Here is a 22,164-nt window from a genome sequence, read left to right as displayed (position 1 = left end):
TTAGCCAGGATGGGCAGGGATGGTGTCCCTAGCCTCTGTTTGCCAGAAGCCGGGAATGGGCGACAGGGGAGGGATCACTTGGTGATTCTCTGTTCTGTTCATTCTCTCTGGTGCACCTGGCATTGGCTACTGCAGGGGTCAGCAACCTTTCAGAAGTGGTGTTCCAAGTCTTCATTTATTCTCTCTAATTTAATGTTTCGTGCGCCAGTCATACATTTTAACATTTTTAGAAGGTCTCTTTCTATAAGTCTATAATATATAACTAAACTATTATTGTATGTAAAGTAAATAAGGTTTTTAAAATGTTTAAGAAGCTTCGTTTCAAATTAAATTAAAATGCAGAGCCCCTCGGACCAGTGGCCAGGACCCGGGCAGTGTGAGTGCCACTGAAAATCAGCTCGCATGCCGCCTTCGGCACACGTGCCGTAGGTTGCCTACCCCTGGGCTACTGTCAGAAGACAGGATACTGGGCTAGATGTAGAGCGGGTGTAAGGATGTTTTGCGCCCTAGGTGAAACTTCCACCTTGTGCCCCCCCCGAGCCCTGTGGCAGCTCTCTGCCCCCCACTTCCGCCCTGAGCCCCCCCCAAGGCAGCTCCCCGCCCCAGCTCTCCTCCGTTCCACCGTCACCGCTCCACTTCTCTCGCCTCCCAGGCTTGTGGCACCAATCAGCTGTTTGGCGCCGCAAGCCTGGGAGGGAGAGAAACAGAGCGGGGCAGCGTACTCGGGGAGGAGGCGGAGCAGAGGTGAGCTGGAACAAGGAGCAGTTCCCCTGCATGCCGCGACCCCCCTTACTTGCTGCAGGCGGCCCTCCCCGCGCCCCCCTGCCCCAGCTCCCTCCGCCTAAACACCAACAACGACCAAGGCGGCCGAAGATCCGTCTGCCACGGTCGCCACCGAAGGACCCGAAATGCAGCCCCCCAAATGCTAGTGCCCTAGGCGCCGGGCCGGTGCAACCATTTAGGCAAACTAGGCAGCCGCCCAGGGCGCCTAGTGGTTGGGGGCACCTAAAAGTCCCCTCAGGCAAGGAGGTGGAGTGGAGGTGAGCTGGGGGGGGCGCGTGGAGAGGGTTGCCCGCAATAACGAGGGGGGGTGCACAGGGGAACTGCTCCCTGCCCCAGCTCACCTCCACTCTGCCTCCTCCGCTGAGCACACAGCCCAGCTCTAAGTCTCCTCCAATCGGCGCCCCTAGCCTGGGCGGGGAGGAGAATTAGAGCAGAGCCAGCATGCTCCGCGGAGCCGAGGGCAGCTGGGGAGGGGTCCCCAGGTGGGGTTAGCTTCCGCAGGGAGAGGTCTCCCCACGCAGGGTTAGCTGCCGTGGCGTGGGGGGAGAGTGGGGAAGTCTCCCCAGGCAGGGTTAGCTGCCATGGCGCGGGGGGGAAGTCTCCCTGGGCGGGGTTAGTTGCCATAGGGGGGTGAGGGGCAGAGGGGTTAGCAGTCGCGGTGGGGGGGTAGCTGCTGCGGAGGGGACTCCCTGGGTCGGGGGCTGAGTTAGCTGCCATGGGGGAGGCGGGGTTAGCTGGGTGGGAGGTGGAAGGTTCACAAAACTTCCTTGCACCAGCCCTGCCTAGGCGACCGCCTTGGTCGCCTAATGGGGTGCACCGGCCCTAGCTAGATGGACCTTTGGTCTGACCCAGTCTTGTCGCTCTTACATTCTTATGTTTTTATGAATCACAGGGAGAGGAAGTGGTTTGCACAGCAAGTTAGTCACAGAGCTGGAAGCAAAACCCAGGAGTCCTGACTGCCAGCCACTCCTCTCAGTGCTGCCAAAATTGTACACCACGTTATGTAACCTACAGTGCAATATTCATCATAATTTGCTCCTGCAGAAGACTGTGATGTTGCACAGGATGATGGGATCTAGAGGGGAATAATCTGGAGGAGGAACTGAAATCCTAAGAAACAAAAATCTTGTTCATATAAGTCTCCTGGTGTGAGTAGTAATGCTCCCAGAAAAGCTGTTTCCAGTTTCTCTATCAGGCATTACCAGCTCTTTAACATCAACCAGTCAATACAACAAATAGGAAAGGACTTCATAGATTGCAAGGCCAGAAGGGACCATTGTGATCATCTGGTCTGACCTTCTATGTAACACAGGCCAGAGAAATTCCCCAAAACAATTTCTAGAGCAGATCTTTTAGAAAAACTTGTCTACCCTGCAGCTAGGGTGTGCTTTCCAGCCCAGGAGACTCCGCTCAAGCTAGTGCCCTAAAAGTAGCAGTGTAGATGTTGTGACACAGGCTAGCTGCCCACGTATGGACTCATGGAGCCAGGCAGACTTGTTACGGGGCAGCCGCAATGTCCACACTGCAGTTTTTAGAGCCCTAGCTTGAATGGAGTTAGTGCATGTCTGTCTACCTGGGCCGGGAGACATGAGACACACTTCCAGCTGCAGTGTTGACATACCCTTAGGGGTACAGGTATTATCCGAGATCTACTCCAAATGAGATTTCACTGTAGATCAGACATAATAGAATCCATGAGGCTGGATGTCAAGAGGTCAGAATTTTATTCCTGACTCATTGACAGACTCACTCTGTGGATTTGAGCAAGTCACTTAATCTCTGTGCCTCTATTTTCCCATCCAGAAAAGGGGAATAAAAACAATTCCCTACTTTATAGAGGTGTTGTGAGGCTCCATTCATGAATGTTGGTAAGGTGTTTTGAGATCCTTGGATAGAAGATGCTATCAAAGGGCAAAGTGTTGGTGTATGGTGTTTAGATGTTGCCACAAATAGAATAAGGGACTTTCACAGGATAATGGGTTCCAACTGCCAAGTAAAGGCCAAGAAGACATTTTTCAATTTAAACAAAATAGATGCTGAGTTGAAGATGAGAAATTTATTTTCAAAGCAGGAGATACTTATCCTGGGACTCATTTTGAAGCAAATCATTTTCTATGCTTCCTTGTTCCCTTTTCACCTGCTATTTTCTCTTGCTGTTTGCTCTCCAGTATTTATGGTTACATGCAAAGGGCTTATCTGCAGCACAACAAATGCTATTGATATCTACTAACTTGATGAGTCAATCAGTGACAAGTTCTGCATGAGAATGGCTCAGGACATGCACATGTCCCCACATCTGATGACGGACTACAGAAACTTTCTTTCAACCTGAGCCTGAATTTCAAGTACTCCTGTTCTTTTTGCGGATACAGACTAACCCGGCTGCTACTCTGAAACATGCACTCACTGTAGCCAAAGGGAGTTTTGGGTATACAAGAAATGCAGCAATGGTATGAGACCTGAGAGTCTTCTACACTGAAAGAAAACCAAGTGACACTATCTCCTTTCAATTACTTAGCTCCACACCCTACAATCCCACAAAATCCCAGTCTCACCTCATATGTAAAATGCTCCATTCTATTTATCGCATTATTTGGCCAACTTATACTCTCTCCTCCTTGACTGTCTTTCTTCAGAGAGCGTGACCAAAACCAGAAGACGGTCTGACCAGGACTTTATGAAATGATAGCGCAGCACCATGGACTTCTGTAATATACTCTCTTCAAAGAAACCAGTATCCTGCGAGGTGTGATTGCTGAGTTTCCTGCTGATTGCTAAAACAGGATGTTATGAACATGTATTTTGATTAGAACTCTTCTTCTTGGACACTCAGTTTCCCAGGGATTCCATTTGCTGCATGAGAAATACTGGAACAGTGCTAACTTCCAAACCCACCCCATGCCCCACCCCCACACTACCAAGTTCTTTGATTAACTCTCTTTAAGCATTCCCCAGGGAAAGGGAGAAGGAAGGACGCAAGCACAATGGTTAAGTGCTATATTGTGAAACTTGTCACAGGATCCAGTGTCCTACAGAAAGTTGTCTTGCCACTATTTCACAGCTGTTCCTGTAGTGCACAGTGTAATTTTGCTTGGATTTTGTTGGGTTTGGAGAACTATAGAAAATATTAACTGACGTTGATTAAAACTAGCACAAACGAGCCTCTTTTATATTTCAGATAAAATATGGTTAAAGTGTTTCATATATTTTAGGACTCAAGCCTGCAAACACTGCCACAATGTAAGTAACTTTTCTCATATCAACAGACTCACTGAGTTCAGGTTATATAAGAAATACTTGTTGTTACACTATTAGAAATAGAAAAAAAATCTGGAATCGATTCTTCTAGTCAGCCCATCAGGAAACATATCCTTTAACATTGGTGCTTTGCGGCTTAACTCACTGCTTGATAAAACCATTTGGGATATCTTCAGAATGAAAGGCCCTATACAATTTTCCATGTTCTCATTTGCAATTGAAAGTGACAGTCATCAGCAGAAGCACTGCGGTCTGCAGCACTTTCACTTTTCACAAAGGCAGTACATACATACCAGCCACTCAGGCAGACAGTCAGAAACCCTAACAAAAACATGGATGGGATATCACATTGACAGTGAAACAGATTTGGTCCCTGCTCTTGGAAAGTTGCAAAGTGGTAGCTTGAGGCCCCAATCAAGTATTTAAGCACATGATCAGTTCCATTGTCAATGGGAATACTCCCAGTCATCAAGTTAAACACATGTAAAGTGCTTTGCTGAAGAAGGGCCTCAATTGTAGCTATGGTCGGAAAAGTGACTATTTGAGTGTGAAAGCGTCACCTTCTTACTCTCCTTACAGCTGCCCTCTGTGCACTTCATCCCAATGCCACTGAAGTCAAAGTGAGTTTTTAATTGATTTTAGTGGGAGTTGGATTAGACTGTGTGGGTGAAATCTGGCCCTACTGAAGTCAATGGGAATTTTGCTATTGATTTCAAAGAGGCCAGGATTGTGTCTCATACCAACCTAAGTGCTATGTCAGCAGGAGAGCTTCTCCTGCCAATAGCCACCACCTCTTGTGGAGGGGGAGTGAGGTCTCACCAGAAGTGCTACAACAAAGCAGCTGCATTGGTATAGTTGCGCCCCTGCAAGTTTGTAGTGCCCAGACCTGCTCTGAATCATGTCTCTTCACTTGCCTTTCACAAAAACTTTTCACATTGCAGACTCAATGTAGCTATGAGAGAATAAATTGGATTCTCTTCAGGCTCATGCAACATTAGCAATGCTGCTCCGCAAAACTGTGACTGCAGAACCTTTATTACCGGTGACCATGTAAAAGGCAGAAAGATCATGGCTGAATTTTCAGCTGCCAAGCGGAGTCTGCAGGAAAACAAATAACTTGACTTGTAAACTGTGATGTTTTTAAAATCTTTTCATTTAATTTGAATTCTAAATACAGAAAAAATATGTAACAAAATGCAGTTGTCATTCAGACATCAAAGTGGTTTTTAAACACAATCTCAGCAGTTATCTCCAAGTGTGTCTGTGTCCTAAGCCACAAAGATGCAAACAATTATGTGTTCAACTTTACATGGGACGACTCATGTGCATAAAGTTAAACAGGTGCAGAAATATTTCCAGGATTGAGGCCTTAAAGATGGAAACAAACGAAGAAAAAGTAAACCCAAAAAGCAAGAGTACACAGTTAAAGTTCAATCTTTGCGGGCTCTGGCAGGTCTTTTAGGGTAGAGATTTAGTTTTTGTAACAAGAAAAAAAAGCATTACTAGCAGAACTGAGAACAAGAAAAACAGAACTGAGAACAGATTTGTAACCGGTGTTACTTTAAAGCAAGTTGGAGGTGGAAGACCCAAGAAAGAATAATCATGGAAACCCACAATGCCTTTCTACCAGAGTCACTTATCAGAGCTTGGGGAAATTATAGCAACCATGCTACAGGGCAAAGCCACTGAAGGACAAGAGCAGCAAATGAGGGCTAGTCTACAGTAGAAGCACTATATTGGCACAGCTGCATTGGTGCAGCTGTGCCACTGTCATGCATCTGGTGAAGATGCTCTCAGCGGAGAGAGCGCTTAGTTTGGTGTAATTTATGTCGCTCAGGGTGTGGCTTATTCACACCCCTGACATAAGTTATGTCGACATAAGTGGTAGTGTGTACAAGCCCAGAGTAATTCCACTCAGAGCAAAGGACACTGGCACACAGGTGATATTACAGATATATTGCAATCCCTGGGTTTGAGTGAAGTGCCAAGAATATACGGCATGTCATCTATTTGTTATTGCTCTACTGAAGCATGCCTAGAGAGAGGAAGAGAGGATAGGAGCAAGCCTTGTTTGGTAGCAATGAGGATGTGTGTCAGGGAGACTAGAGGTGGGGTTAGCAATACGCTACTCACAATTTTTATCAATAATCTGGTAGAAAACATAAAATCACCACTGATAAAGTTTGCAGGTAACATAAAAAATGGGGGAATGGTAAAAAATGCAGAGGACGGGTCATTGATTCAGAGCAATCCAGCCTGCTTGACAAACTGGGCACATGCAAACAATATGGGCTTTAATACAGCTAAACGTACTCTATCCTGGGAAGCAGTGACTCTGAAAAAGATTTGGGGGTCATGGTGGATAACGAGCTGAACATGAGCTCCCTGTGTGATAACTGCCCAAATGTGGTCCTGGGATGCGCAAACGGGGGAATCTCAAGTAGATGTAGTGAGGCTATTTTACTTCTGTATTTAGCACTGGTGCAATCACTGTTGGAATCCTGTGTCCAGTTCTGGTGCTCACAATTCAAGAACAATGTTTATAAATTGAAGAGGGTTCAGAGAAGAGCCACGAGACTGGTCAAAGGATTAGAAAACAGATGTCTTATAAGGCCAGATTCAAGGAACTCAATAGTCTCACCTTAACAGAGAATAACAGAGAAGATTAAGGGGTGACCTGATTACATTCTGCAAGTATGTACACGGAGAACAAACATTTAATAATGGGCTTTTCCATCTAACAGAGAAAGTGGTTACACAATCCAGTGTCTGGAAGCTGAAGCTAGACAAGAAGAGAAGTAAGGTATAAATGTTTAACACTGAGCATACTTAAGCATTGGACCAATTTACAAAGGATCATGGTGGATGCTCCACTGACAATTTTTAAATCAAGATTGGGTGTTTTTCTAAAAGATCTGCTCTGGGAATTATTTTGGGGCAGGTCTCTGGTCTGTGTCATACAGGAGTTCAGACTAGATGATCACAATGGTCTTTTATGGCCTTGAAATCTGTGAATAAGAATATATTGTCCTTGGCACCACCAGTCAAATGTTTGTATGTGTAAATGTGCACTTGGAGGGAGCAGGAATAGGCTATTTTGCGCTTTGGTACCAGATGTGTATGTGTGTTGGGGGGGGGGCAATTTTGGGTGCCCAGGTGAGGAGGCAGATTATCCAGGTGCCAGTTGTTTTGGGGGACAGTGTATTGGTTGCCCAGGTACCAAGCATGTTGGAGAGGCAAAGGATAGGGTGCTCAGCTGAGTGACAGAGCAGAGTATTGTGTGCAAAATGTGGGAGAGGGCAGGGTGCTAGATTGCAGATGAGTGGGATGGTATTGGGTGCCCAGGTGAATGGAGAGGACAAATGCTGAGTGTCCATGTGAGTAGAGGAGACAGGGAAACCAGGTGAGTGGGGAAGGAGGGGACTGGGTGGTAGGTGGCCAGGTGAGGGGGGACAAGGCACTGGTGCCCAGGGGGGATATTAAGTCCGGGGTTGCCAACCCTCCAGGATTATCCTAGAATCCCCAGGAATTAAAGATTAATCTTTAATTAAAGATCATGTCATGTGATGAATGGAATACCTCCAACCGAAACTAGCAACCCTACTAAGTGTCTGGGGCAGGGCAAAGGATACCCAGGGTGGTGAGGAGCAAGGCATGGGGTGCCCAGGAGGGGGAGCAGGACATGGGGTGCCCATGTAGGTAGGAGGCAGAGTGCAGGGTGCCCAGGAGATGGGTGTGGGAGCCCAGGTGGGGACTCAGGGTGTCCAAGTGGGTAAGGCAGGGCATTGGGTGCCCAGGTAGGTGGGGAGGTAGGTCAAGGGATGCCCAGGTAGGTGGGAAAGGGTCTGGGGTTCCCAGGTGAGTGGGGCAAGGCACGAGGTGCCCAGGTGGGTGGGAGTGGGGTCTCAGGTAGGTGGAGGTAGGGCACTGGGTATCCAGGTGGATGGGGGGCAGGGTGCAGGGTACCCAGGTAGGTGAGGAGCAGGGCATGCGGTGCCTAGGTGGGTGGAAGCAGCCGACTGGGTCTCCAGGTGAGGGGGGCAGGGCACTGGGTGTCCAGGTGAGGGAGCATGGAGGGGCCCAGGTGAAGGGGGCACGGGGAGAGTGCAGGGTGCCTAGGAGGGGGCAGGACACAGCGTGCCCAGATTGGGGGCATGGAGCAGGGGCCCAGGTAGGGACGCAGGGAACGGGGGAATCTGGTGAGAGGGTGCGGGGGTCAGAGCAGAGGGAGCCCAGGTGAGGGGGTGCAGCAGGCCCAGGTAGGGGCAGGGCATGGGGGGCAGGGGACGGGGCGTGGAGGGTCCTGGGGGGTCAGAACGCAGGAGGGCCTCGGGGGGGGGGCAGGGCATGGGGGGCCCAAGTGGGGGAGCAGGGAGCCCAGATGAGGGGTCCTGGGAGGTCCCAGGGGTCAGGGTGTGGAGGGGCCAGGTGGAGGGCAGAGCACAGGGGGTCCAGGTGAGGGGGTGTGGAGGATACCAAGGGGTCAGAGTGCAGGGGACCAGGTGAGGGGCAGACTGTGGAGTGTCCTGGCGGTCACAGCATGGGAGGCCCAGGTGGGGGTCAGGGCATAGGGGGCCAGGTGAGGGGGCTCAGGGCGTACCAGGGGCTCATAGTGCGGGGACCCAGGTGGGGGTCAAGGTGCCAGGTGAGGGGACTCAGGAGGTATCGGGGGGTCATAGCGTGGTGGACCCAGGTGGGCACAGGGGAGTCCGGGGGGGTCAGAGTGCAGGGGCCCACGTGGGGTCAGGGACTGGGGGAGCCAGGTGGGGGTCAGAGTATGGAGGCCCAGTTGGGGTCAGGGTGCAGGGGGCCAGGTGGGGGGCAGGGCATGGGGGGTACAGCACGGGGGTCACAGCATGGGGCCCCAGGTGAGGGGCAGTGGGGTGGCCCAAGTGGGGGCAGGACACGGGGGGCCCAGGTGGGGGGCAGGGCACAGGGGAGTTGAGGGGGCAGGGTGTGGGGGGGCAGGTGGGATGGTATGGGGGGAGTCTGGGGGGGTTACAGTGTGGGGGGTCCCAAGGGCCAGGGCCCAGGGGCCCAGGCAAGGGGTAGGGCATGGGGGTCCCCAGGGGTCACAGTGAGGGAGCCCAGGTGGGGGTCAGGGCCCAGGGGGCCAGGTGAGGGAGCTCAAGGGGTACCGGGGGGGCCCAGGTGGGTAGGAGCGGGGCACTGGGTGTCCAGGTGAGGGGTGGCGGTGGGGTGTCACAGCGTGGAGGGGCGCAGGGGACAGGGCTCGGGGGGGACCCAGGGGGTCACAGTACGGAGGCCCAGGTGTGAGGGCACAGAGGAGTCCTGGGGGGTCAGAGTGCAGGGGGGGCAGGTGGATGGGAGCGGGGCCTGGGTGTCCAGGTGAGGGGTGGCAGGGGGGGTCACAGCGCAGGGGCCCAGGTGTGGGGGTGCTGGGGAGTCCGGGGGGGTCTCAGTGTGGGGGCCCAGGTGGGTGGGAGCGGCGCAGTGGGTGGCCAGGGAGGGGTGGGGGGGTCTCAGCGCGGGGGCCCAGGTGGAGCGGCGCAGTGGGTGGCGGGGGGTGGGGGGGAGTCCGGGGGGGGTCTCGGCGCGGGGGCCCCCCCGGGAGGCGCGGCGGGGGCGGGGCCCCGCGCGGAAAGTGCTGCCGCCAACGCTCAGGCTGAGGCGGGACGCGCGGCCGGGGCGGGGCTCGGCGGCCGGGGCGGGGCGGGACGCGGGAGCTGGGGCCGCCGGCGGGGAGCGGCGCCATGCAGAGCCTGAACCAGCTGCGCGCAGAGGTGCGGGGCGGGGAAGGGCCGCGGCCTAGGCGGGTCCGGTCCGGTCCGAGCGGGGGGCCGGGGCCGGGGGGGCCGAGCTGTCGCGGCAGGTGGGCAGCGGGTGCGATCCAGGCCCCGCCTGGCGCCGACTCCTCCAGGGGCTCAGACCGGGGGCGGGACCCGTCGGGGTCGCGAGCAGCCCCCCCTCTCCCCCCGGCTTTGGCTCCAGCGGTTATAACGGTGTTAAATAGACAAAGTGTATTTAATGCGGGGGGGGGTCACCGCTGCACCTCCTGCGTTTCCAGAGGTTCACAAACCCTCTGTGTAACTAGCGCTGAATGCACAGCCCTGCTTGTGAGCAGCCTAGTTCTGAGCGTGCAGGTTACAGTGACCAGATGTCCCGATTTTGGGGTCTTTTTCTTGTATAGGCTCCTATTACCCCCCACCCTGTCCCAATTTTTCACATTGCTGTCTGGTCGCTCTGGTGCAGGTGCACAGCAATGAGAGATTCCAGAGACATGGGGGTGCTGAGTGGCTCCCAAATAATTTCTCACCAAATTTGCTTTTTGCCCAACTGCTCCCTGCAGGGTGTCAGGTCTGGGATTACAGTGCCTGTCCCACACGGGTGCACAGCATCTGGTCCTCACTGTTGCAGTAGCTAGCCATGGATTTGAGATTAATATTTTTCAGTCACTGGTACACATACACCTACATGAGGTGCCAACTGTCTGTAACAGTTTTGGTTTCCCATCTTTATTTTAGGTGTTGAGCTAAACTCACACCGAGGTCTTTGGACAGCTTGTCTGCCTCCCTTTTGGTTGTGCAATGCTGAAACTCTTAATGGTTTCTCCTGCATTACAAAGTTTGAACACAGTTGTTTCAAATCCACTTATCTAACACAATGGGGACAATATAAAGGTAGGCCCAGATTAATCCCATTCAGAAATGCAGCCGCTAACCGTGATTAACTTGGCCTACTTTAGCCACAGATCCATGGCAGCAACAGGTCATCTAGCATCAGAAAGTGATAACATTTTGTAATCGAGACAAACCCTCAGTCTCTACTTGCAGGTACAGGTTACAACAGGGATTGGCAACCTCTGGCATGTGGCTCGCCAGAATAAGCACCCTGGCAGGCCGGGCCAGTTTGTTTACCTGCCGCATTCACAGGTTTGGCCGATCATGGCTCCCACTAGCCGCGTTTGTTACTCTGGGCCAACAGGGGTGGCGGGAAGCGGCAGCCAGCACTTCCCTCGGCCCACGCCGCTTCCCGCAGCCCCCATTGGCCTGGAGCAGTGAACCGCGGCCAGTGGGAGCTGCGATCAGCCAGACCTGCAGACGTGGCAGGTAAACAAACCAGCCCGGCCCCCCAGGGGGGTTACCCTGATGAGCCGCGTGCCAAAGGTTGCCAATCCCTGGGTTACAACATGTTTACATGATGGAGAGCTAATGGACATTAACTGTTACAGCAACAGCCCAAATACCCTGTAAAGTTGTGGAAATATCAGGGTAGGTCCACATTCCTTCTCCTATTGTGCCCCTGTATACTAAACTTGGGTTGCATAGTCTTGTGCTATCTCGCTCAGCACCATACAAATCCCTTTCCAATGACAGTTACTAGCTGTGCTAATATTCTTGAAGACAGAGTATTCCAAAAAGATCAGTGAGTGACCTCTACAAAGCTAGAAAGTTGTGTGAGGAAGCTGCATTTCCTTGTTGCTATTGGCGGGAGGTGGCCAAGGAAGTGCTGTGAAGTAAACTGTATAGTGGTGAAATGAATCTGTGCCTGTACAGCTGCATTGAATAGGAGAAGGGTGTTAACGCAGAACAGCACATGTTCCTCTTTCAAGGATCTGTGGAGAGAACTTGGAAGAAGTGAGTGAGAAATGTAGCCTGGTAGTCCCTGGTTTAGTGACACTATCCTATTTTTTCACAGCAATTCTCAGCACTGACTGATGTAGTCTTCCGCTTTTTAACGGAGCCCAAGGAGGTAAGGCCTCTGCAGCACAATATGGAGACGGGGTTGATTGCAGCGGTCAGATGAGATGAGCACAGAGTTACGGTTTTCTCTTCTCTTTGCTGTCTGCAGGTGGAAAGGTTTCTGACTCAGCTCTCTGAATTTGCCACCATGAATGAAATCAGCCTGGGTCCTCTGAAAAATATTATCAAAAGTATCCTCTTGATACCTAACGGTGAGTAGCCTGGAAATGGTTGTGTATGTGAGATTGTTACTCCTGGCCTGAAAGCAACTGCTGTGTTTGTGCCTGCACACTAATCCATATAGAGCCCCACTGATTTCACTGTGCCTATGAGCTTGCGGGACAGAACCTTTGATTGCTAAGAAAGCAGTAATCAAGAATTAAAAATGAGTTCTCAAACATCCTTTAGAAATCCCTCTTTCTGTTAGAATCATAGAATATGATATGGAAGGGACCTCAGGAGGTCATCTAGTCCAACCCCCTGCTCAGAGCAGGACCAATTCCCAACTAAATCATTCCAGCCAGGGCTTTGTCAAGCCTGACCTTAAAAACCTCTAAGGAAGGAGATTCCACCACCTCCCTAGATAACCCATTCCAGTGCCTCACCGACCTCCTAGTGAAATAGTGTTTCCTAATCTCCAACCTAAACTTCCTCCACTGCAACTTGAGACCATTACTCCTTGTTCTGTCAACTGCCACCACTGAGAACAGTCTAGATCCATCCTCTTTGGAACCCCCTTTCAGGTAGTTAAAAGCAGCTATCAAATCCCCCCTCATTCTTCTTTTCTGCAGACTAAACAATCCTAGTTCCCTGAGCCTCTCCTCATAAGTCATGTGCTCCAGCCCCCTAATCTTTTTTGTTGCCCTCCACTGGACTCTTTCCAATTTTTTCACATCCTTCTTGCAGTGTGGGGCCCAAAACTGGACACAGTACTCCAGATGAGGCCTCACCAATGTCAAATAGAGGGGAATGATCACGTCCCTCGATCTGCTGGCAATGCCCCTACTTATACAGCCCAAAATGCCATTAGCCTTCTTGGCAACAAGGCCACACTGTTGACTCATATCCAGCTTTTCATCCACTGTATTTCTGTTCCATTCATCAGGCTCTTGTCTCTCTTAAGCCATGTCTATACACAAGTTCCACTGGCCTAACTAAAATCTGTTAAATATTTTAGTTGAACCTACAGAAATCCTTTATGCAGACACATAAGAACGGCCATGCTGGGTGAGACCAAAGGTCCATCCAGCCCAGTATCCTGTCTTCCGACAGTGGCCAATGCCAGGTGCCCCAGAGGGAATGAACAGAATAGGTAATCATCAAGTGATCCATCCAAACCACACATCTGTTGGTTTAACACTTGATTACATGAGTTTAACTTGCACCTGTAAAAATGTATATATTTGGTGAAACTAGTGCAGTTTTATCTTCAGACAAAAACACTGTTGCAGCTGCCAGCTACATGATGCAACATTGTACTTCCTAGTAGGTGGACCAGCTTCATTAGACAGAGAGGGCTGAGCAAATTGAGACCCCATTAGAAGACTCTGGAAATCAGAGCGATTAAAACTGTGTTAAGGTGACTTCTATCCTTGCAGCCTCCTTTTAGAGAAACAGCCGTGTTAGTCTGTATCCACAAAGAACAGGAGGGCTTGTGGCACCTTAGAGACTAACACATTTATTTCAGCATAAGCTTTCGTGGGCTGAAAGCTCATGCTGAAATAAATGTGTTAGTCTCTAAGGTGCCACAAGTACTCCTGTTCTCTTTACTTATCTATGAGCAGCTCACCAAAACAGGTGTATGTTAATCACACATAGTGGAGCCAGAAAAGACCAGCCCAGTCATTCAGTCTGACCACTTTCCTGCTCCCACCATAGCCAACTTATTCTCAGCAATCTGCAGTGCCTGTGCTTCACCCACCTCCCTTGGGCAGTTTCTCCTGTTGATCCATTACCCTTATTATCTTAAGTCTTAGATTTTTCTGTAGTTCCCATCACCATAGTACTTAAGTGCAAATTTTCTTCTAGCATTTTGCTTGTACTAAATTTTCTTTTTGTAGCTTCAGGCCATTTCTCCTTTTCCTGCTAGCATAAAAGGCAGTGAAAAAATTTCCTTCCTCCTTTTATGTAGCAACTTTAAAGGTATTTATAGTCAGAAATCATAATTTTCCCCATTCTGAGGCTTTTCTTTTCTAGACAACATGCATTTATCTCCCTCTGTTGCTATTTATGTGCCTTATTCTCAAATCCTTGAATCATTTTTGTCAGAGCTGAGATGCCATGAATGATACCTGCCATCTGTTCTGATAACTTCACTGAGTGCTTATGTACAATACAGATACAAAGCCGTGTGGAGCAGGCAGTCTATCAAAATTTACCAGACAGACTCCTTCTCTTGGCTTCAGAGAACAAGGTCCTTGTAAATTTCAATGTGCAGCCTGCTCCCCAAGAACAAAGCAGGCAGGCACAGCAGGAGAAAAATGTTATAGGCACATGTTCACACCCACCATCCAAAACACAGCAGGTAGGTTAAATTAGTAGCTTGCCAGCCGTTAACAAGCAAAGCTTCTGTAGGGGAAAAGGCAGTAACTTCAAAACGAATCTGCCGCTGCCATTACCATGGAGACCAACAATGTAGCTTCATCTTGCTCTCATGCACATGCATCTGACTGACTCTTTAAGCAGAAGCTTTGGCTTCTACAGGGGTACAGTAGGAGACAACAGTATTTCCTACTTTGGTGAGTAGCGAGTTGCTGAACAGCACAATTGGAGAACAAAAATATCCTATTAAAACCTCTTTGTCCCTGTGTTTGTTTGACTTAACACAGTGTGCAATTCTGTATTTCAGTAAAAATGATTTCTTCCTTTTGGAATTTTTTTTCTAGGGGCCCTGAAGAGAAATCTGTCATCTGAACAAATCAGAGCAGATTTCATCGCTCTGGGTAGGTCACTTGACTTTACTAAATATTAAATATTAATTGGTGGTTATTTTGTTAATCTTGTGTTTCTCCTACAGGACTCAGTGAAGAGAAAGCCAGTTATTTTGCAGAGCAGGTATTAGTAGAATTCCTTTACTTCTTAACTTAAACCGCCCCGTCCCAGTGAGATTTTTTTTTTTTTAATAAACTTGTGGCCACATATTCAGAGGTGCCAAGAAGTCAGCTTGTGTGTTGCTTCATACCTAGTTGAAAATCATAAACTGAAGATGCCAGGACAACTGGTATGAAACATTTTGTCTAAGCAGTTCTGATTTGGCATGGCATATGCATTGTAGCATATAAGCACCTTAAACAGTTTTATTGACTGTGGCAATTAAATGTGGCTTCTATTCGGTTTCTTCCTTTGCTTGCATTGAACATCAGTGTTATCCAAATAAATGAACACAGGACTTTTTGCATTAATGTGTTAAATTGGTCCCATGGCAGAATTTTCAAAAATGCCTAAATCAACTACATAAATAAAAAATAAAATAAGCTATGTTTTTAAACTTATACCCCAGTCCATTTTCATATTTCGGCATTTATGCAGTCCCTTGCTACATGCTGCATGTACATCTGCTTTATGCTTCTGCTGGGGCTCTGCCCAGCTCCTCATTGGTGTTGGAGCTGCAGGTAATATGGTAAGGAAAAGTATTTTTGCATCAGTTGGTTAGGTGTCCATTTTTTGCTCTTACAGTGGAAGCTGAATTCCCCTACCCTGACACGCCTAGCTGTTGGACAGACGCTGATGATTAACCAGCTTATAGATATGGAGTGGAAATTTGGAGGTAATGGATGTGAAACATGAGTAGGCTGAATTGTCTGTATGATGTCAAGGCTGAAATCCAGGAGTGGTTCTTAGCTGTAGACTGTCTTGAAATAATTTCACTAAACTAAGCTACTTTAGACCCTCAGGGAAGTTATCTGCCATCTCTTCTCTCCATTTCACAGTGACCGCAGGGAGCAGTGAACTGGAAAAAGTTGGAAGTATCTTCTTACAGGTAAGTCTCCCAAAATGAGAGTTTAGGGAACAGGTTGTAGTTCATCACTTGGTAAAGGACAAGCTAACAGGATGAGCCTGCTGGTGCTGACTCCAGTGGGAGCCAAGGGAACCCAAGAGTATGGCATTTGGAGTTGGCTTTGCTTCTGATTTCTTGAAGACAGCAGCTAAAACGTGCACCGCTGCTGCTTTTTCTGCATGCTTCACTTACCTAAGGAGATTTGTGGCCAACAGTAGGGATGATGAAGCACCAACATTTGCAGTCTAGTAGAGGTCCTGATATTGTGTGCGAGAGATTGGGTTGATTTGCTTAGCTTAAAGACACTCCTTAGGATGATTTCTGAGAAGGATCTACTCCTGTAGTAGGTTTTACTGGAAGACCAATTGTAGAGAGACCACTTCAATAGTCTGTGCTGTCTGAAACTAAAGTTTGATGCCTTGATTTTTATGATGCTAGGCTGTTTCAATTAAATGTCTCTGATTTCTTCCCAGTTGAAATTGGTGGTTAAAAAAGGAAGCCAAATGGATCACGTGTATGTAGGTGAGTTAACTAACTTCAAAGGGGAGTTCTAGAGCAGAAATATTTCATGAAGAGACTTCAGAAGTATTTCATTAAGCCTTTGAAATGCATTTGAGATTCCAGGTATTTACAGAAAAAAGTTGTATATATTCATTGGATCTTAATGGAAGCAGACCCAGCTCCCAGCAGGGGGTCACTATAGAACAGTGGTTCTCTACCAGGGATACATGTACCTGGGGCTACAAAGAGGTTTTCCAGGGAATACACCAACATATCTAGATATTTGCCTAGTTTTACAACAAGCTACATAAAAAGCTCTAGCGAAGTCAGTACAAACTAAAATTTCACACAATTACTTGTTTATACTGCTTTCTATACTATACACCAGGGACTGGCAACCTTTGGCATGAGGCCCGTCGGAGAAATCTGCTGGCGGGCCAGGACGGTTTGTTTACCTGCACTGTCCGCAGGTTCGGCCAATTGCAGCTCCCATTGGCCTGGTTCGCCATTCCAGGCCAACGGGGCCCGCGGGAAACAGCGCAAGCTGAGGGATGTGCTGGCCATCACTTCCCGCTGCTTCTGTTGGCCTGGAACGGCAAACCACGGTCAGTGGGAGCTGCGATCGGCCAAACCTGCAGACACTGCAGGTAAACCGGCCCGGCCCGGCCCGCCAGTGGATTACCCTGATGGGCCACGTGCTAAAGGTTGCCGATCCGTGCTATATACTGAAATGTAAATATATTATTTATATTCCAATTGATTTATAACTATATGGTAACAATGAGAAAGTAAGCAATTTTTCAGTAATAGTATGCCATGACATTTTTGTTTTTTTATGTCTGATCTTGTAAGGAAGTAGTTTTTAAGTGAGGTGAAACTTGGGGGTACACAAGACAAATCAGACTCCTGAAAATGGTACAGGAGTCTGGAAAGGTTGAAAGCCACTGCTGTTGAAGCACTGACTATAGACGCTCACAGCTATTCCAACCCTGGCCTCTCCCAGCTAGTGGCACTATAGGAAATAATTCAGAAGTACTGGCTGTGTGGAGGGTCTTCATATCAAAATATTATCATCACGCTCTGACAATTGGAGCCTTTAGAAGTAGTCATTAGAGAGCAATATACTAAAGGAAATGAGAGCAATCCCAATGTCGGTCATATATTATGAAAACCTTTGCCTGAAATCCTGTTACATTCAAATGATGTTGTATAGAAAAGCATGTTAAGACCTAGAATCTCTAATACAATCCAGCCCAGGTGTGGTGGAAAATTGCTCCTTGATATGGATGTGAATAGCTTTGTGTTAGAAATAGGACTTTAAATATAGCTGGGTTTTTTCCCTCCCGTTTCTCAGAGTTAACATTGCCGCAGTTCTACAGTTTTCTACATGAGATGGAACGAGTCAAAACCAGTCTGGAATGTTTCAGCTGAAACCTCAAGGGACTGCATTTATACCATAGAGGGGTAATTTCTCCTCGTGGGCCAACATATCTGCAGAGTTAAGATCAGACTTGTAACATATTGGATGAAGATTGCACTGTTTAATAAACAACACTGTCAAATAGTTCTGGACCCAGAATGGAAATGGTCTTTAAAACTGTTGTTTCTGTCTTTCAGAATCTGAAACTTTTACAAATATTTAGTAGCTACAAACAGAAGTACTCATGTTGCTTTTCTGTAGTAACAATTAGAAGAAAATATTGCCAGAGCTATATAGACATTTATAGTGGTATGCAAGCTAGGAATCCTTGTTAGTATCCTGCTTCCTTTTGTATTTACATAAAAGGGATAAAGCAAACTTGTGAGTGAAGAGCATTTTAAAAGAGAGAATCCTAACTAGGTGAATTAGTTAGCAGTGGTCCACATCAAAGCTAAGAACTGGACTGATAATGTACTGCCCCATAATGGAAATGATTATTAAATGGTAGACATGGGAGAACACTGGGCTTTTATTTAAAAAAAAAAATTCACCCTGATAATCCCCGTTTTCTGAACAAACATATGATTCTAGTGAAGAGCTCCTAAGGACAGGACTGTGTGAAATAAGTCTCCTACTTCCTAGTACATTTGTCACTCTTGTTAGTCTCTTGGGAAGATGAACTCACTTGGAATGTTTGAGACACCTCTAGGGCCAAGCAGAGGGCTTGTACTATCTACCACTGCTTTCACTTAGGCCTGTGTTTTGGCTGACTAGATTTCATTCTCCAGGGTTGTCACTTTAGCACCTTTTATCAGCCTAAATTCACCCTAAGCACACCTCTTGAGACAGGTCTTCTGAAAGGTGATCCCACTTGCAAAGTATTCTCTTTCCAACACTAAATGTTGTTGAGGATACGAGATCTTCACATGCAACTCCAGTCACAACATGTATGATGGAAGGAACTAATAGACTGTGATGTGTAGGAATAAGAGCTTGAACGAGCACGCAGTCAACACCTAAAATAACAGTCCTGCCAATACGGAGAGTCCTTCCTGGCTAGTTTCAGTGAATGATCAAACATGAGACCTTCCTTTCTTAAATCACTTTTCTTCTAGTTACAACATTCCCATCCCATAAAACTATGCAGAGAGATTATAAATACCAGAACTTGGACAGACTGCCCTCTGATGCAGTATTACATGCTAATTTTAATCTGTTACAGGAAAATACGAACAATTCCACATTATCTTTTGTAAGTAGGACCAAGTGACAAATGAGAACGGTGTCTTGTGTTTGGAGAGTCTAACATGGGGGAAATCCTACTTGAAATGTCCCGGGTTGGCTCATGGCAAATATTTGCCTTTTTCTTTCCCTGTGTCACACTCCATTGATCAGGAGTTCCTGCTTTGTCACATGAGAATTGTAAACTGGAAATAAAACCCTTAGAAATAAAACCCTTTGAGTAAAACATTCCTTGTCCATTATTTTTTTACCCGACCCCATCTCACATAGAAAAGCCAAAGGGTCATTGTGTCAAGAAGAGGGGCCTTTCTGCCTTACATTTTCATTTCACCCAGCCCTGCTGTACCTAGCTTGTCACTATTAGATGATAGTTGTAGTGGGGGTGGAATACAGCAAAGCCCTGAAAGGTGCCACTCTCAGCTGCAGACCTAGAACAATCTAACCTGCTTCTCCCCCCCCCTCCAACCCTTAAGTTCTGGCCTGTTGAGTGCTGAGGCCTCATGTCCTCCAGCTAAGGGCTCCCGCTGCAGCCTGACAGTCCCTGGGAGGGTCTCTGATAAGCAGCATTAAAGCACTGCTGCTGCACCCATAATGCCTCTGCAACGTGAAGTGACCTTCATGTGCTACCAAAGGTCTTGGCTAGCCCCATAATACCCCCTTTCATCCTGTGTATTTGACTGTGCATGACTGAACGGGCAGCGCCTCTCTGGAAATGAACTCTAGTAGATGGCCTGAGTGGAGCCCTGGCTGCTGTGACTTGAAACTTTTCTGTGGCATGAGCACAAAGGAACATCAACTGCAGTGGATTAAAATGGAAGTGGATCTCTACATTGGACTGTGAGGTCTGGGAGGAAACCAAGCCTCCAGAGAGCACAACAAGAAATCTAATGAGACAACTTTGTCTTCGCTGCACAGCAAGTCTCGTCCCATTCTTCACCTCCACAGCCACTCCCAGATCTTGGTCTAAGAGTGATATGGGGAGAGGTGTTTGGCCACACTCCCGCTGGTCCTGCCCTTACTCCTGAATACTACTTCCTTGTTGTTAGCAGTGCAGGTGGGGGAGGGAAGGCTGGAGTCAGACAGGGAGCAGGGGAGGGGGACAGAGCGAGAGATTTGAGAACAGAGCCCTTTCCTCAGTTCCCACTGCAGCAGCCTTAGCAGGGGGCAGGCAAGGGGAGTACTGGTGTGTCCTGGTCCATGTGTCAGTTTTATGAATGATTTCCTGACAGGTACAAAGGCTGACTCAGCTGGCCTCCTGTTGTGTTCAGTATGGGACCGGCTTTTCCGGCTGCCAGTCAAGCCCAGTGAGCCGAGAGCTAATCTCTACAGGACAGCAGGCTCAGGGGGAAATAAGGGCCTCTTGTAGCTTGGGCTGAAAGCTAACTGTATTTCTTCAGTGGTTTTGGTTCCCTGGTGGTTTTCGCAGCCCATTTCCTTAGGGAGCAGCAGCAGCTCTTGCCCCCTCCCACCACTTTGGTTTTCAGAGCTGTACTATGAAGAGCTGTGAAAAAGTTGCAATTTCACAGTTCCAGACAGACACAGGACTCTTAGGTAGATCTCGCCTCCTTTTCAGCAGGAAGCAGCCAAAGCAGCAGGCTTTCCCTAACTCCCTTATGCAGTAGTGGCAGGGCAGGGGCAATCTTGGGTATTTACACTTCGTGGCTGGGCTGCTCCCTCCTTCCCCCTGGTAAGGCATGCCTTAAAGCAGTGAAGGAACGAGAGCTCACTCTGTCTTCTAATACTAGATCTTTGAGCCATTCTGCTCCAATTCAGGCCAAAGATACAGTAGTGAGCCTGGCTCGGTTTTCTGATTTATCCCTCCCAGAATACCTAGAGAATGTCAGACAGTCCAGGGACTGTAGTTCTGTGCTCTGCAAAGGGCCAGCACATGGCCAACGTGCTACCCAAGCAGCGCCTAGACTCTGCACAGGAGAGAATTTCACCTAGGTCAGGGCGATTGGCCAATCCAGACTGACTCTTGTGAGATATGCTGGATGCAGTTTGCCAAATCCTTCAAAATATCCTCTAAATGGATACCATTTTGGGAGATAGGCCCCAAGTGGTCCTGTGCTCTGAAATGTTTATGATATTTTAATATATCTTTTCTTTTTAGACTGTGGTAGCAGAGTTGTAGGGAGAAGGGGCTGTGCTGCCCACACAGCTCCGGGAGAGGCTACTTTCAGTTGTGATTATTAACATTTCCCGCTGCTAATAATGTGGCAAGTAGGGAAGTTTTAGCACATGGTGTCTTTACTTTGTTCTGTAATTCTGTGCCATTTAATTCATCCATACAGGACTCCTCTAAGCATGAAAAGCAGAAGCAGCTGAGCTCCCCCTGCTTGGAGTGTACAAAACAGGCACCATTTCAGTGCCTGCCTAGGAGTGGTCAGCGCACAGGCTGGAGAGGAAGGAATGGGGAGTTCTGTTCTCAGCCCTATCAATGACATGCTCTGTGACCTTGTTCAGCTCACATGCAGCGGGATATTTGAGAGCCCAGCTCCCACTGAGAATCGTGGAGAATCCCACTCCTCCACTGTTTTCAGTGGGAGCAGCTGGATGCCAAGCTTTTTTGAAAACCTGGCCCTTAATGTGACTCAATTTCCCCATTTGTAAAATAGGGTTAATCAGCCTTCCTGTGGAGTCAGTAACACTTGGGAAGTACTCAGACAGCCTGCGGGCGATTCAGTATTATTTTACAGCCCAAGCCCCAGACAACCTGAAGAGAAGGAAGCTGTGCATAGTTTCTTAAAAGTGAACTAAGATCCCAGCACAGTTGGGGCTACTGCCTGCAGACATAGGTGACATTTTAAACAAACTATTTTGAAAGTGCCTTTGCCTCGGACTCTGTTTCCTCTGCAATAACAGCCACTTGGACTAGTGCATGGAGGGGCTAGGAGGTCATCAGGTGTCAGAGGACTCACCTGGCATCTTGAACCTGGGTCTTGGTACGTACTTAAAGCACAATGAGGGTTGTTTTCAACTGCTTTGTCATAACATAGCACGGTCCCCCTCTCCTAAGTGCTCCCTTTGTCTTCTCTTATGCCTGGCTTTGCATCCTTTTTCACCGCCTGGTTGGAATGACCCCCAAATGCACCATGCATCCTCCTGCAGCTCCTTCAGATTTCTCTTTAAAACCCACTTTCAGGAAGGCTTCCTACCCTGACGATCTCCCCACAATGTCTGAGCCCCTTTGTTTGTCTGACATGCCCTGTGTACTCTTAATGGCACATAGTCATTTAATTCTATGGGTCTCTTCTGCT

At 48.3% G+C, this 22,164-nt stretch overlaps 1 protein-coding gene across 2 annotated transcripts; it reads left to right on the top strand.

Annotated features, from left to right (window-relative positions):
• The first annotated feature begins 9,714 nt into the window (after window positions 1-9,714).
• COMMD7 (COMM domain containing 7) lies at window positions 9,715-19,130 on the top strand. Of its 2 annotated transcripts, XM_050919077.1 has the most exons (9): window positions 9,715-9,785; window positions 11,701-11,754; window positions 11,854-11,956; window positions 14,630-14,686; window positions 14,761-14,798; window positions 15,420-15,510; window positions 15,674-15,723; window positions 16,215-16,263; window positions 17,597-19,130. In XM_050919077.1, exons 1-9 carry the CDS (start codon window positions 9,756-9,758, stop codon window positions 17,671-17,673), a joined length of 549 nt encoding a protein of 182 aa, XP_050775034.1. In that variant the 5' UTR covers window positions 9,715-9,755; the 3' UTR covers window positions 17,674-19,130. The 2 variants fall into 2 exon arrangements, with proteins under 2 accessions (XP_050775034.1, XP_050775035.1); XM_050919078.1 differs by lacking the exon at window positions 11,701-11,754.
• Window positions 19,131-22,164: the final 3,034 nt, after the last annotated feature.

The sequence above is a fragment of the Gopherus flavomarginatus genome, chromosome 11 (assembly GCF_025201925.1).
Source record: "Gopherus flavomarginatus isolate rGopFla2 chromosome 11, rGopFla2.mat.asm, whole genome shotgun sequence".
Classification (NCBI taxonomy): domain Eukaryota; kingdom Metazoa; phylum Chordata; order Testudines; family Testudinidae; genus Gopherus; species Gopherus flavomarginatus.
Note: the sequence above shows the minus strand (reverse complement) of the source record. Positions and strands in the feature narration are given on the sequence as shown.

Bases quoted from the DNA above. Each gene is read 5' to 3' on its own strand.
- COMMD7 (XM_050919077.1), top strand. From the start codon at position 9,756: ATGCAGAGCCTGAACCAGCTGCGCGCAGAG. The intron at 14,687-14,760 runs GTAGGTCACTTG...TTTCTCCTACAG, and splicing joins AGCAGATTTCATCGCTCTGG to GACTCAGTGAAGAGAAAGCC. The intron at 15,511-15,673 runs GTAATGGATGTG...TCCATTTCACAG, and splicing joins TATGGAGTGGAAATTTGGAG to TGACCGCAGGGAGCAGTGAA.